Source organism: Gossypium hirsutum, chromosome A10 (genome assembly GCF_007990345.1).
Source record: "Gossypium hirsutum isolate 1008001.06 chromosome A10, Gossypium_hirsutum_v2.1, whole genome shotgun sequence".
In the NCBI taxonomy this organism is placed as follows: domain Eukaryota; kingdom Viridiplantae; phylum Streptophyta; class Magnoliopsida; order Malvales; family Malvaceae; genus Gossypium; species Gossypium hirsutum.
Window position 1 is genome coordinate 93,017,388 of NC_053433.1, and position 14,582 is coordinate 93,031,969.

Below are 14,582 nucleotides of genomic sequence, written 5' to 3' on the forward strand. Positions count from 1 at the left end.
CTATAAAGAATTCACTTATATTTCATCTGTCACTGTCAATCTAAATTACGCAATTATTTTATTTAGTATCTTAGATCTGTATTGACTTGTGCTCTAGTTTGATTAATTAAATTTCTTTCTATTTAAAATCTTTATATCGCATTAACTTGTGCTATGGATTTTCTTATAAGATTTTTCTCTAATCCGATAGATTTATATCGTTCTATTTCTAGGATTGCATGCAACCCCACTCAATTACGCAAGATCTACTCTTAAATATGATCTACTTAACCATCGATTTAAGCACATCAAATATAGATCAATAATCTAGAAATATAAACAAAAAATTAAGCACATATAATTGAGAACAAAAAACTAAGAATTTATTACATAAAATAAAAATCAAACGACAAAATTTATTATAAGGTTCATCTCTCTAGGTATTTAAAAAATCCTTTCAAATCCTTTCATATTTGAAAATAAAAATATCCAATATATAGTATAATCGGAAGAAATAAAGAAATTCATGATAACTTCTTAATAAATCAATTGAGAATCTTCAATCTTGACAGAAATCTGCTTCAAAGTGGCTTCAATGATGTTTTTTCGAGTGGTTTTCTTGAATATTCCTTAATGACCCACTCATTTCTTCTTATTTGTGTCATATATATTTCTTAGAATAACCAAAAAACCTAAAAATTGCAATTTTTCGTAGTTTAGTGTGCAATTCTGTGAAATCGACACGATCTATTATGCGCCCTTGTGGTCTAGCTATGCGGAATGGTTCAACCTGTGTGACTCCTATAGCTTGCTCCGACGCTCCAATTTTCACTCGTTTTTTGCTCCATTTGCTCTCAAGTACTCTATTAAGCATTAAAGTATGAATATAAAGGATTAGAAATATAAAATTCACAATTAACATTAGATAATCATCCAAAAACGTATTAAGAATGATGTTAAAATATGTTACTTTTAGCATTTATCACAGTTCATGAGAATAGAGTGCATTTTATGGTCAATTGTTTACTTCTTTAAAGAACAACCAAGACGAGGTGATTAATATTGCTAGATAAATCTCTTTTCTCTTTGTTTTATCCGGACAATCTACCCAATGCATGCAATTAATGAGTATCTGAAAATTTTGGATAATAATACTTAAAATTAGGATGTAGTTGACAAGAAATGAAATATTCAACAATCCAGCATAGGTTAGAAGGACCTAGCCATATGTTCTTGTCTATGGCAACTTGAAACTTGGGTGCTGCAGTTGCATGTGACTGGGGACCTCATGATTCAAGAGGGTGTTTAAATAGACTGCGTGTCACCCATAAACAGGCAAGTTAAACTAATCTATTGAGCGCAAAGCCCCCATTAATTAGTGTGGCTTTGGTTTTATTCTCTGTTGTTTCTCTAAAGCTACCAACAATCCATGTGCGTCATCTTCCCTACCCTTCGCTTCTTGTTCCTTTTTTAGAAGTAAAGAATCTAACTTTTATCTATATCCAGAGATCCAGACATAGCCTGCAGCAGTTTTAATCATGGAGCTTCTTCTGGCACCGCATGTGAATAGCAATCACCTCGGCCCACCTCCACTAATTATTTTACTCTCTTCACCACCCTGCCCTTGTAGTTGTCAGAGTTCGCTATATATGCACACACATGAAATTAATCCTCCTATTCCTAAAGTGAAAGTTAAAGAGGACCAATGAACACTAGTTCCGTAGCTTGCAGCCAGTCATGGTAATAAATCGTTGGCTGATCTTGTGTTTGATATTATTAATATTGCATGCCTCTGTTGAAGCTATGGTTTAAGTTTGAGTGTTCATATTTCTGGCATTTAATTTAATTTGGTTGTGAAAAGGAGCATCAGCGAGGAGTCTCTAAGGAGATACGTGCACTTTGCAAGTGAGAGCTGTGTGCAGGAGTTGTTAATGTCGGCTTCCAATGATTGTGGGGATGGATGGAAGATCCTCCTCACCCTTGACAATGGAGTAGAGATATCCAAACGCAGGTCTGGCTCTCTTCACATTTTCCGTAGTCGCTGCCTGCTCAGATCTGTCTCACCCCAGCAATTCATCACCGTTGCCAATGCTATAGATGCTGCCAAGGTCATTTTTTATTCTTTTGTTTTACATTAATTGGTGGCATTAGCTAGGTATTATAACTTTTTTTTTCATTTTCTGTAAAATATATGTGTTCCTCGTATACTAAACTATGAATTTTAATGAAATATCCCTTTTCCTTAAATATATGAGTTGTCATACACTCTGAATGTACCCTATTAAAGAAATTAATGAGTGTAATCAGGCAAGGGTGTGGAAATGGTAGTAATGATTGAATTCAACATAAATATTAAAATTTGGTTATTGTGGACAGCAATGGGACCCTGACCTGGTAGATGCCAGATATATAAAAGACGTTGAAGATAACTTAAGCATTATTCGTCTCAAGTTTGGAGAAAACTCCAAGGCTTTGTTCAGAAAAAGAGAATTCATAGTTTACGAGCGACGTGAAAGCATGGAGGATGGCACTGTGGTTGTAGCAGTGGCGTCACTGCCAAAGGAAATAGCAGCTGGATTGCTTCCAAAGCCAAATAATGCAATTAGAGGGTTATTGGTGCAGTCAGGGTGGGTTGTGGAGAAGCTTGATGATTTAAACTCCTGTCTTGTTACTTACGTCCTTCAGGTATATTCTTTCCTTTTTCACAAAAAAAAACATAAGGAGCAGGTGAGGTGAGTATATATAATTCTGTGTATTGTAATTATGGTGATGCAGTTAGATCCTGCAGGATGGCTCCCCAAGTGTTTTGTGAATCGACTCAATACCAAGTTAGTTATGATCATTGAAAATCTTACGAAACTGGTTCAAACTACCCCACCATGAGTGAGTGAGTCAATTTTTTCTTTTACCATCAATGGACAAAAATGAAGTTTTTTATTAATATATATATTCAATTCCCTACTCCATCCTTCTTTCTCTACCATTCAAGTTTTAAAGATTTCTAATGGTCCTTGTACTTTCTTGATTTTTCTTTAATATCTTACTGCCACGTCGATACTATCTTAGGTAAATTTTTCATTACCAAAACTCAATTATACCGGATGTATTTTCAATTTTCTAAAAATAAATTTACTAAATATTAAAGATTTTCAAAATTTGTAAGAAATCTTAAATCAAGATTCCACTAATTCAATTTATCTATTCATATCCTACGCTTTTTTTAGAATTTCTCCTAATGTTGCTTTATTTCGTACATATTGTCTCACTAATCACTATAAAATGAAAAAGAAAAAAAAAACTAAAGTCCAAAATATCTTCTTCTTCTTTTTTTAAATTCTAATATTTTTATATTTTACATGAGTAAAAATAAATTATATATTGTGGAGTGTACCTCGCATTTCGGTCGAATAGACTGTGACGTCGTGATGAGAAAGAGCCGATGCCACGATGACACGAATGCATGGCGTCCCGACGAGCCAAACATGGCACCAAGATGTGGCGATGTGTTTCCTACTCAACCAGATTTCTTCTCCTAGTTAAACTCTATATTTTTCCTATCTAACTCTGATTATTCTAGGGGTGTTTTAGTCATATTTTCACACGAATTTCAACCTATAAATAGGCCCTTTAGCAACCCTAGATAGTTTAGAATAACAACAAAATTAAGATGGAGTTTGTGGAAATTTCGGGAAATCTTTGTATTTCGGGCTCAGTATTTATTTATTTCTCTATCTTATGCTCCCTTTTCAGTTTTTATCGATTTTAGTAAAGTTTTCGTTATCCATGATTTTTTATACTATTCGGAAAGGTTTTTCCACGTAAATATTTGTATCTAATTTTTTCGATTTTTCTAAGCTTACAATGGTAAGAATAGACATATTTAAATAATATATGAATATGTGAGACATTTAATAAAGAGTGGAGTACTTGTTTTGGAGTACATGAGTTTTGAAAGGAATCTAGTTGATCCTCTAACTAAAGGGATAAGTAGGAAAATGATTCTTCATTCGTCGAGGGGGATGGGTCTTAAGCCCACTGGTTGAGGAATTTATGGTGGATATCAACTTAGTTCTCTAAATTTAATGAGGTCAAACGAAACCATAGAAAGACTCATAGTGTACACTTTACATATCCTTATGACAAATGCATAAGATGAAGTTTTTACTCTTAACAAATTCGTAGTTCAAGGCTTGGGTGCTCATATTGAGATGGACTTGATGAATTCATCAACACGTGGGGTTGAGTTTATTACTCTTAATTAATTCGTATCCTAAAGTTTGGGTGTTCCCATTGAGACGGATTTGATGAATTCACCGAATTTAAATTTGAGAGGATGAATGTACTAATTTCTCTTAATGATTTCATAGTCCTGATTCATGTGGTCTATATTAAGATAGTCTTGATGAAATCACTTATGCAAGTGTGAAAAACTAGTCACCTTCTGTGAAAGACATTGGACAGTCTTTCTAGAACACTCACTAGTATCCTAAAGTGTATTGGCTAAAACTTGTTGATCTATCGAAGCACATTAATTGGATCTAATATTAGTCGTGTGTCATTAGTTAACCCCTATCTTAACAAGTTCAAGATTTGTTCACTTGTTAAAAAGAAGAATCATTCATTTCACTACATACTAGCTCAAATCCATAAGATATTAGTGCTTAAGCGACTAATTTCATTGTTTCTCTCATCACATTTTATCTTTTTCTGTGTTTACAAAAATTTTCAATTCTCTTGTATTAGTGGAGGAATATCGGTAATGCAAAAATCTAACCGTTATAATATGATCGTTGGAATCTGACCGTTACATTATGGACGTTGAAATTTGACCATTGCAATATGGACGTTGAATTTTTGGGATCATTTTGCCCCTTTGAGAATCCTATAAATAAGATTCATTTCTCCTCATTTTTACAAGTAACAAATCAGAGTCTCTATCACTCTTCTTGTTTCCCTCATCATTCTTTATTATTTTACTAAATATTATATTAAAGGAAGTTTGTCTAGGAGTTTGGGTTTTAAGTGGGACCGTCTGTGATCCTTCCAAACTTTCCTAGGAATTGATCTTAGTATGGTTTTTTTCCGGGCAAATTTTCTACTAACTTTAAAATTATTTTTTATATTATTTTCTATAAACTGAAGAAGAACAATATCAAATTTTTTTGTATCTTTCCCATTCGGGTAGACAAATTTGGAATCATTGTGTTAACCTTGGGGGGCAAGGTCCATTTTCGATTACACCAATCCGGGCGAAATCACTTCTAAAGCAGTAGTTTTCCACGACGTAATATTTATTTATTTATTTTTCCCTTATTAATTGTATTTGTATGTGCTAAGTCTTTATTTTGTAATAGGAATTGTCCAATAATAACAAAAAATACTTGTATTTTAAAATGATACAATTTAAAATGCTAGCATTCTAAAAATCTCCAAAATTTTAAAATTTCTTGTCCAAACATACTTTAATTTTAAAGTTTATAATTTTTTTTTTAAATCCTAGAAATATTACCAAAGAGTTACTCCAACAACAACAATTCGTATAATTAAAATTCTCTTTTATGGATATTCCTTTTATTAAAAAAGCAAAATATTCTTGCAAAAAAAACATAAGTATGTAAATAGTAGACTGTTAATAGGTTGGGCTACCCGTCCAGGCTTAAAGGTATGCTCAAAATTTGGAAGGGTTTGGATAAAAATATTGTGTTCAAAAAATAGGTTTGGGTTAAAAAAAATAAGCCAATTTAAAATATGAATCTTTGAGTTTGAACATTTAAGACTCGAGCTTGGTTTGGCCCTGTCCACTTTTCATGTTTAATGTTATATATGTTATGTAATTTATAATACATAAATTTATAATATTATATAATACTACTCAAATGTAAATATTAATTTTTTTTTAAAAATGATTATATATAAAACTCTAATAAATAAAAAAATAAATAAAATTATTAAATATTAAAATAATATAAATATATACTTTTAAAATTTTTAAAAAATAATATAGGTAAGCCTAAAATGAGTTTAAACTAACCATTTACAAATATGAAAATGTTTAAGCAAAATTTTAAGTCCATATTTCAAAAAGAATTAGACTTAAACAAATATAAAATATATTACTATCATACTTAGGCTTGACTCAAATCCAACATGACCCATAAACACTACTAAAATATTGTAAATTTAGAAGAGAGAATTCAAATTCAAATTGAAGTCGCAGAAAAGATGACTAACAACAAATATTAACAATATATTAAAATTTATTTGTCATATATTTTAATTATTTAAAAAATATTTAAATTTTATTTTTCATATATTAAAATATTAACAACAAATTATAATAAATTATTTTTTATATTCTTATTAAAATATCAAAATATTAATTAATTTAAACATTATTTAAATGTTTATTTGTTATTTTATAACACTATGTTTAAAATGGACATTTTATTATTTTTAAAATATTTTTTGACATCAATATTAAACACTTAAATATTAAACTACCAAATTTTTTAAATATATTTCTCCAAAACACTTCTTAAAAGCAATTCTTAAAAGTAAGACTAAACTAGCCCAAAGAAGAAAGAGAATTATTTTTATAAAAAAGAGCAAGTGTGAGTTGGATCTAGCATAATTAATAATTTTAAGATTTTCACAAATATAAAAATTATCTCATGTAAAATTGGAATCAATCATTAGATTTGATAAAAAAAGAACACCATTGTAAATAAAGTTTTACCTCTTCATCTTCTTTTTTTTGGTCACGCAAACTTCAATGACAAACGTTATAGATTATTATTAGTTTTATGTGTATAACCTTAATAAATAGAAATCATTTTTTTTATTTAGTACGTTCATTAAATGAACATAAGTGATTTAATATGTACTAAAGTAAATAATTTAATCACTTTAAATTAAGTTATTTGATTTTAGAATTGATCTATAAAATGGGTGAAACTCTTATATACTCTTACTTGGCCCAATAAGATAAAATGTAAACTTTAATAGCATAAATGTTGAGCATGTGTGACAAAATATAATATTCATAATCACTACCATATTACAATGAATTGCAAATGTAAATTATGAGAGTTGTATATAGTTTAAGTCATATACTACAACATTACAAGTTAATGTAACATGTCTTTAAGTAACATAAATATCACATCTTGGCCAATATTATAATCCTTTTTTTAAATAATTTCAAATAAATTGTGTGCACACAAACACGATAAACAGAAAATATGTTAATTTTATATCAAAAACATAGTAACTGACTCAAAGTGTCAAATTATTATAAGATCAATTCTATGTACATGTTTTTTTAAATGTCTTTGGTTATAAGCTTTTAGTTAACAAATCTATATTAATGAGATTAGTTCTAATGTGCTTTGTAAACATTCATTGTTCCTAAACTTCCTCTTTAACGGCAAAATATTTTAATTTCATACATTTTGCATCTGTGGAACATTTTTTTTTTGATAAAATAAACAAAGAAAATTACATAGAGTAGGTCATAAGCAAATTAACAAAAGAACTATCATCCTTCAAAGTCTTTTCAATCTCTAGAAGGGGGTCCTCAAATAATAAATTTTTATTCTAGGAGAAAAATAATAATGTAGAATTATCAAAATAAATTTTCAGCAACTTAGTAACAGTGTCGACTTGCCCTAGTTATGAAATAAGTTATGTAACCATAATGATGCATAATGACCTCAAAACATGCCACAAACTCTGCTTTCGTCATAAATGATGCAGTGATAGATTATTTAGCACATTTCCGTAACATGATTCCTTTAACAAGTAAAAAAAAAAAAGGCAAAAGTGGATTTCTATTGGAAATTCAATGACAATTTAAATTTCCATTTACTTTAGATGGTTGAATCATTTGAGCATGTATTTTTTTTTCAAACCACCCACCTTTGAAGTATATGGAATTGGTTCTATTTCTTTCCATCCTACATATTTTGAGGATATTGTGTGACAAATCCTGTTGAACAATTATTCATGTTAGATCTCTCTAGAAGTATATGGAATTGGTTCTATTTCTTTCCATCTATTTTTTGCTAAAAACAAATCCTATTGAACAATTATTCATGTTAGATCTCTCTAGAAATTTTTTGATAGAGTTTTTTTTAGACAACCTTAACAATCCTTGTGGTCAATCATAGAATATCTTAATTCCTATCCTATAAAATGTCCCTCCTATATCTTTCATTTCAAAGTTATTTGAGAGAAAAACTTTTGTCTTATGCAATATACCTAAATAATTTGCAACAAGTAAAATATTGTCAACATCTAAAATTAAAAAAAAAAACTTGCTCCCATTGATCTTTTGATACATACACGTATTAATGATGCTTTCTTGAAAATTAAAAGACTTTATAGTATCATTGAACTTGATGTAGCATTTTCGTAAATCTTATTTTAATCTATGTGTTAACTTGTTAAGTTTACACACCATATGACATGTAATTTCAATTAAGAAACCTCCTAGTTGGTCCATATAAACTTCTTTATTAAAATCACATTTATAAAGATGATTGATAGCAAGATAAATTCGTATTTTTAATACATTTATTTTTGGCTAGTTATCGAATAAGATACTACTAGACTTGAGTTTTTCTTATTAGAAATAAAATTGGTGTGCCGAAATTCAAATTCATATGAAAAAGGGCTAAATTGGAATGAAAAGTAAAAATGAGGGCCAAATTGAATGATTGAAGATTTAGTAGTTTGCTGGATAAAGATCAAATTATTTTGATATTGTTAATATCCTATAAATGGATTAAAATTGATTTTTAGTTTAAATTTGAAATTTGAAATTTGATTTTTAGTTAATATTATCTTAAGAGAAACGTGCTAAATTTTAGTATGAAATATGTATAAATACCTAGTGTTGATAACACTTGAGAACATACTAGGTTTTTTTGAATAAATCAATTCCTTTCTTTTTTTTCTTTTCTTGCGTCAGTAGGCATTTGGCATTCTGCCAATTTTTTTTCTCAATTCCAATATTTTGGCCAATTTACCTGTCAAGTCCCTTTCACTTTCCCCTTCCTATCATTTCCACTAAAACCATTTCTAGTGAATCAGAATGATTCATTTCATGTTTAACTAAGTCCCTTTTTAGCCTTGGCCTGGTTATCACCCTAACAAAACAATCGTGAGATATGAACCCACACTAAAAACCTTTTTGATATGGTATTCACTATCTCTTTAGTATATGAAATAGTACAAATTCGTCCCTTAAAGCTGATTCGATTTCAATTCAAAAAGCATGCGTTAGGTTGGAGTTGTTTTGCGTACAGTTGGGAGGTTGAGTCGGCCGTCCTAAATTCAAATTCTCGCGAATAAATTGGCGTGTTCAATTAGAAAAAAGCTAGTTGGATTCCGTTAAGGGAGATAGATATCGGATTTAAATGACCCACGCGATTAAGGTCATTGATTCGAGTTGAGCTTTTCAGATCGCAAGACTGTCAAAGTCTTAAATTACGGGCACGTGTCACGTGGTTAGAAATTCGACAAGGGTCGATTTGCAGGTTGTACTGGAACCGACTACAAAAGGAAATGTTGATGGTTGAGGCATCTCAATCGTTATAACCAACTTATTGGTTTGAAGGGAAAAACCATTTTTCAAGGATCGGTTCAAGATTCGGAGTGTACTGAGGCTAAGGCTAAGCTTTAAGATATTTTATTTTGCTTAATTTATTTTGCAATCACAATTCTTTTATTTTTACTTTATTTTTATATTTTTATATTATTATCTTTATCAACTAAAATCCTCTTTTTATTTTCAACATTGTAACGCACAGGTCGTGGGCACAACTGTTAGCGCGATAATAATTTTGGTCACGGGAAAAGGCGAAATTAGATAACCAGTTTGTAACAGCCCGATTCTCAGTGGTGACAGAACAGTGGTTTCGAGACCATAAATTTCTATCATGTCGACTTGTAAATATTATTTTTAAAATATTTATGGAGTCTTTAGTGTCATATTAAAATTTTGATTAAGAAATTATAACGTTTAGATAGTTAATTAAGTAAAAAGGATTGAATTAAAAAAGGTGCAAAATTTAATAATTAGTGCATTTAAATGATTAAATAGTTTAACAACTACATGAGAAGGGACTAGAGGTGTGCATGGGTCGGGCTACCCGGCTCGGCCCGAAGGCCCGACTGAAATGTGGGAGGGTTTGGGCAAAAATATAGGCCCGAAAAATGAGCTTGGATAAAAAAATAAGGCCCGTTTAAAAAATGGGCCGGACCTCGGGTAAGGTATTTTTAGCTCGGGCCCGGCCCGAATCACTGAAGGACAAAAAAATCTGCATATTTTTTTTATTTTTGAATGTTATTTTCTTGTTGTTTTCTCCCAATTTTGCTACCATTTTACTATTATGTTGCTATTATTTTGTTGTTATTGTTTGGATATTGTATAAAATTTATTTTATCGTTAATTTTCTTATTATTTTAAAGGCATTTGTTAATTTTTTTATTATTTTAGAAGCATTTGCTTGTTAAGTTGCATTTATCTTAGTGTTATTTAAGTCTACATATTTTTTAAAATTTATTTTTAATTTGTTGGGAAATATTTATTTTGATATTTTTTGTATTTTTGATGTATTATATATATATATTTAAAAATAATATAAAAAATTAATACAGGCGGGTCGGGCTGGGCCCGGGTTTTAATATTTTTATCCGGGTCGGGCTTAGACAAAATTTTAGGCCCATTTTTTGGGCTGGCCCGGCCCGAGCCCAATAAAGGGGCATGATTTTTTAGTTGAGCCCGGCCCATGAACACCTCTAGAAGGGTGTAGCAATTAGTCCCTAATAGTTGGTGTTGGATGGCAATGGTATTAAAATGATAAAAATATTAAGTTTTTAATGGCAAAATGGTTATTATAAAGAAATTAAATAAACAAATTGTAAGAAAAAAACCTTTCTTCTTCATTTTTACTTCTCCCATAGCCGAAATCACCTTGAAATGGTAGCTTGAGAATCGGATAAGCATAGAAACCTTGCATGTAATTGAAATTTTTGCCCATTTCTTGTAATTTTTATGTTTTGGAGATCGTTGAAATTAGGTCCAGCTAGCCCGTACCTTCGTTTTTGAATCTATTAAAAATTTTAAAAGTACCCATTGATGAATCTTGAATGTTTTTGTTGATAAACATGTATTTGAAGCTTTAGTTGTATTGTTTGATGATTTTGTGAAGTAATTTTTGTTAGATTTTGATTTTAGGGCTAAATTGTAAAAATGTCAAAATTTTAGGGTTTAATAGTAAATTTGATGTTTATTAGGGACTATTTAAGGCCTAATATATTCGTATGGAATATTAACTTGAGAAATTTGATGATTTTCGGGTTAAGGGACTAAATTGCAAAAGTTATAAAAGTTAAGGGTAATTGTGTAAATTTGAAAAATAAAAAGGGTATAAAATGTAATGTGAATTGGAAGGTGAAATGTAAGCTAATAATTAAAGAATTTTATATTTTAGATCAAGACCTAATTGATTCTCGTGGAAAAGGAAAAATTACAGAATAGTCCCTAAGCTTCTGCAACTACTGCAATTCAGTCCAGGTAGGTTCGTACAGTACATAACTTAACATCTTTATGGAATGTTTGATGATAAGATGTAATGTGTTAATTACATTTGATTATAAATGTTGTAAGTTATTTGATAAAAATTGTTGAAATTCTATATTTGGATCGGATTGAACGCGGGATAGAATACAGTCGAGATATGGTGTGTTATGGGGGGTTGGAGTGGAGCCGGTTTTGGAGTGATATATATATATATGTTTTCTGAGTAAACTGAGGTTAAGCATTTGTTGCGAACACTCGTGTTATACTTTCTGTTTTGGTGTGTTTCAGTTGGATTAGCTCTTCGGAGCCACTAGTGTGTTTCAGATGGATTAGCTCTTATAAGCATTGGTGTGTTTCGGATTGACTAACTCTTGTGAGCATCTGGTGTATTTTGGTGGGATTGTCGATGTACTCTTATCCGTAAGTCGTTCATCAAGTTGAAAATCTCAGTAAAGTATATTGTTTAAAGATTTTGATGGATTTTTGGTAAATTTGAGTATTGAATTGAACTTTTATGATTTACGGGTTGAGAATGTGGATGGCAGGAACCATTCATGGTCGTATTATTATTATTTGATTTGTTGTACTCACTTCGATAAGATTTATCGTTTTAATATGTCGAACTTACTAAGCTTCATTGAGCTTACTGTGTTATTTGTTGTTCTTATAGATACTCGGAAGGTTGGACGATCGGACCGAAACTCAAGTCACATTATCCATATATTTTGGTAGTTTTTGGAATGTTTATTTCGGACTATATGGCATGTAATAGGCTAGTATATCATTACTAATGTTCTAGGATATGTAAAATGTTAAGTATGTTCTTATGTGTAAATTGCTAACTTATATGATACTTGTGAATGAGGTAAGATGTTCCAATGCAAATATGAATGATATGTGTTAATGACATGTTGTGTTTGAGGTGCCTATGATAGGTACATTGGTTAGGTGTTAGATTTGATGAATTGATAAGTTGTGTTTGATGTTTTATTTTGATGTACAATTGTATATACTTGTGGTATCAATGAGGATACATTGGTTAGGCACTTAGGATGTTGTTTAGACATGTTTTTTGCTTGATTAATGTCACTTTGAATAGGCCTTTTGGTTAGTAAATGGTTTACTTAGAGTCTAAGTAAGTTTGAATTCGTAACTTGTTGATTAAGGTTCATTTTTGGGTCCACAGGGCTTGAGACACGGGCGTGTGACTCAGCCGTGATAGACACACGGCTTGGCGATACAGTCATGTGTCATTTTTTGATTTCTTAGGGTGAAAGTCAGTTAGTTACAAGTCCTAGCACATGGACGTGTGGGGAAATTTCGAGTGTTACACAGCTTGGCACATGGGCGTGTGACATGGTCGTGTGACCCAACTCAGTGAGTTACATGGGTGAGGACATGGGTTGGGACATAGCCGTGTGTCCCTAGTTCGATTGTTACACAGCTTGAAACACATGCGTGTGTCTTAGCCGTGAGACCCCTATTTTGCAAATTTTTGCAACTTTTTCTCAAATTTTTTAATGTTTTTAATTTAGTCTTGAATCGTTTATAAGGTATTTTTAGGGCCTCGAGGGCTCGATATAGGGATGAAATGTGTATGTATAATTGACTTATGATATGTTTATGATAATGAATAAATTTATGTTTAAATGTTCTATTTTTATGGCAATGCTTTGTAACCCTAATCCGGCGACGGATATTGGCTAAGGGTGTTACACAGTCCCTATGGATTCGACCTTACTGCTCTATATTTCTATATAGTATTATTTTATCATAAAATTTATATTTGGTGGTTTTGACACCCATAAATGATTTTCATATCCATTTGGTGTAACTCTAAATCATAATGGTTCACTAATGTCATAATAACTATTAAATAGTCTCTATTAGAGACTGTTGAGAATGTCTCTTTATAAATAAATCCATTCTTTTGAATGCAACTTTTTGCAACAAATCTATGATATCTATAACAACCTGATTTTTAATCGGTGTTGAGAAATGCAGTTTCGAAGCTAAAATTCATAAATCAAATAAATGGAATTGTTAATCGAGAGATATTTGTGTTAAGTATGAATTTATAATATTTTTTTATGAAGTAATTTAATCCGGAAAATTATAAGGATCAAATTGAGAAGTGGATCTAAATTGCTATTAGACCAAGGTTATTTTATGGTTAAATTATTAAGGTGATCATGGCCATTAAAAAGCACCAAATGATTTGTAATTAAATATTAGCCATTGATTAGATTAATTAAAAGTTAATTAAGGTTAAATTATATGTTAATGACATGTATATAAAGCTTGTAGCGAGAGAGAGGAAAACCAAAATTTTCATCATTGGTATCATCTATTGTCATCTCTAAGAAAGAAGAAGAAAATAATTGGTTTTCATCCTCCCATGACCAGCCATTTATTCTAAGGTAAATAAGCTTGTTCTTTGATAATTTTCTTGGATTTTTAAGGATGAAAGCTTGGTTTAACCAACCCATTGTTTAATTTTTGCTATTATGTGAGTTAGTTGATGATGCCATCACTATAGCAAAACTGACTTTTAGCGGCGTTTGAACAAAAAATGCCACTATAGATTGAGCATTAGCGGCGCTTTTTAAAAAAATGCCGCAAAACTTATGCTTAACGCCGTCGTTTTAACTAAGCTTCAGTGACATTAGCGGCACTTTTTAAAAAATGGCGCTAATGCTCTATCTTTAGCGGCGCTTTTTAACAAACACCGCTAACGCTCGATCTTTAGCAGCGCTTTGAGAAAATGCCGCTAAAAATTTTGCACAACGCCGAGCTTTTAGTGGCTTTAGCGGCGCTTTTTTAAAAAAACGTTTCATCTGTCTATTTATAATTTAACTGGTTTATTTGTATTAAAATACAAATTATTTTTAATTGAATATTTAAATTCTTCAAAAAAAATAATGACACGTAGAAAAAATTTGAAAGTAAAAACATAGAAAAATATTTGTTAAAAATGAAAAAAATGAAAATACTATTATTTAAAATAATTTTAAAG

The 14,582-nt window shown here is 30.6% G+C and overlaps 1 protein-coding gene across 2 annotated transcripts; it reads left to right on the plus strand.

The window, feature by feature from the left end:
• Positions 1–1,329: 1,329 nt before the first annotated feature.
• LOC107896666 (uncharacterized) lies at positions 1,330–3,721 on the plus strand. 2 transcript variants are annotated; one of them, XM_016821884.2, is made up of 4 exons: positions 1,330–1,719; positions 1,841–2,087; positions 2,356–2,664; positions 2,755–3,721. In XM_016821884.2, the coding sequence occupies exons 1-4, from the start codon at positions 1,685–1,687 to the stop codon at positions 2,860–2,862; spliced, it is 699 nt and encodes a 232-aa protein (XP_016677373.1). In that variant the 5' UTR covers positions 1,330–1,684; the 3' UTR covers positions 2,863–3,721. The 2 variants fall into 2 exon arrangements, with proteins under 2 accessions (XP_016677373.1, XP_016677374.1); XM_016821885.2 differs by having other exon boundaries at positions 1,593–1,719; positions 1,850–2,087.
• Positions 3,722–14,582: the final 10,861 nt, after the last annotated feature.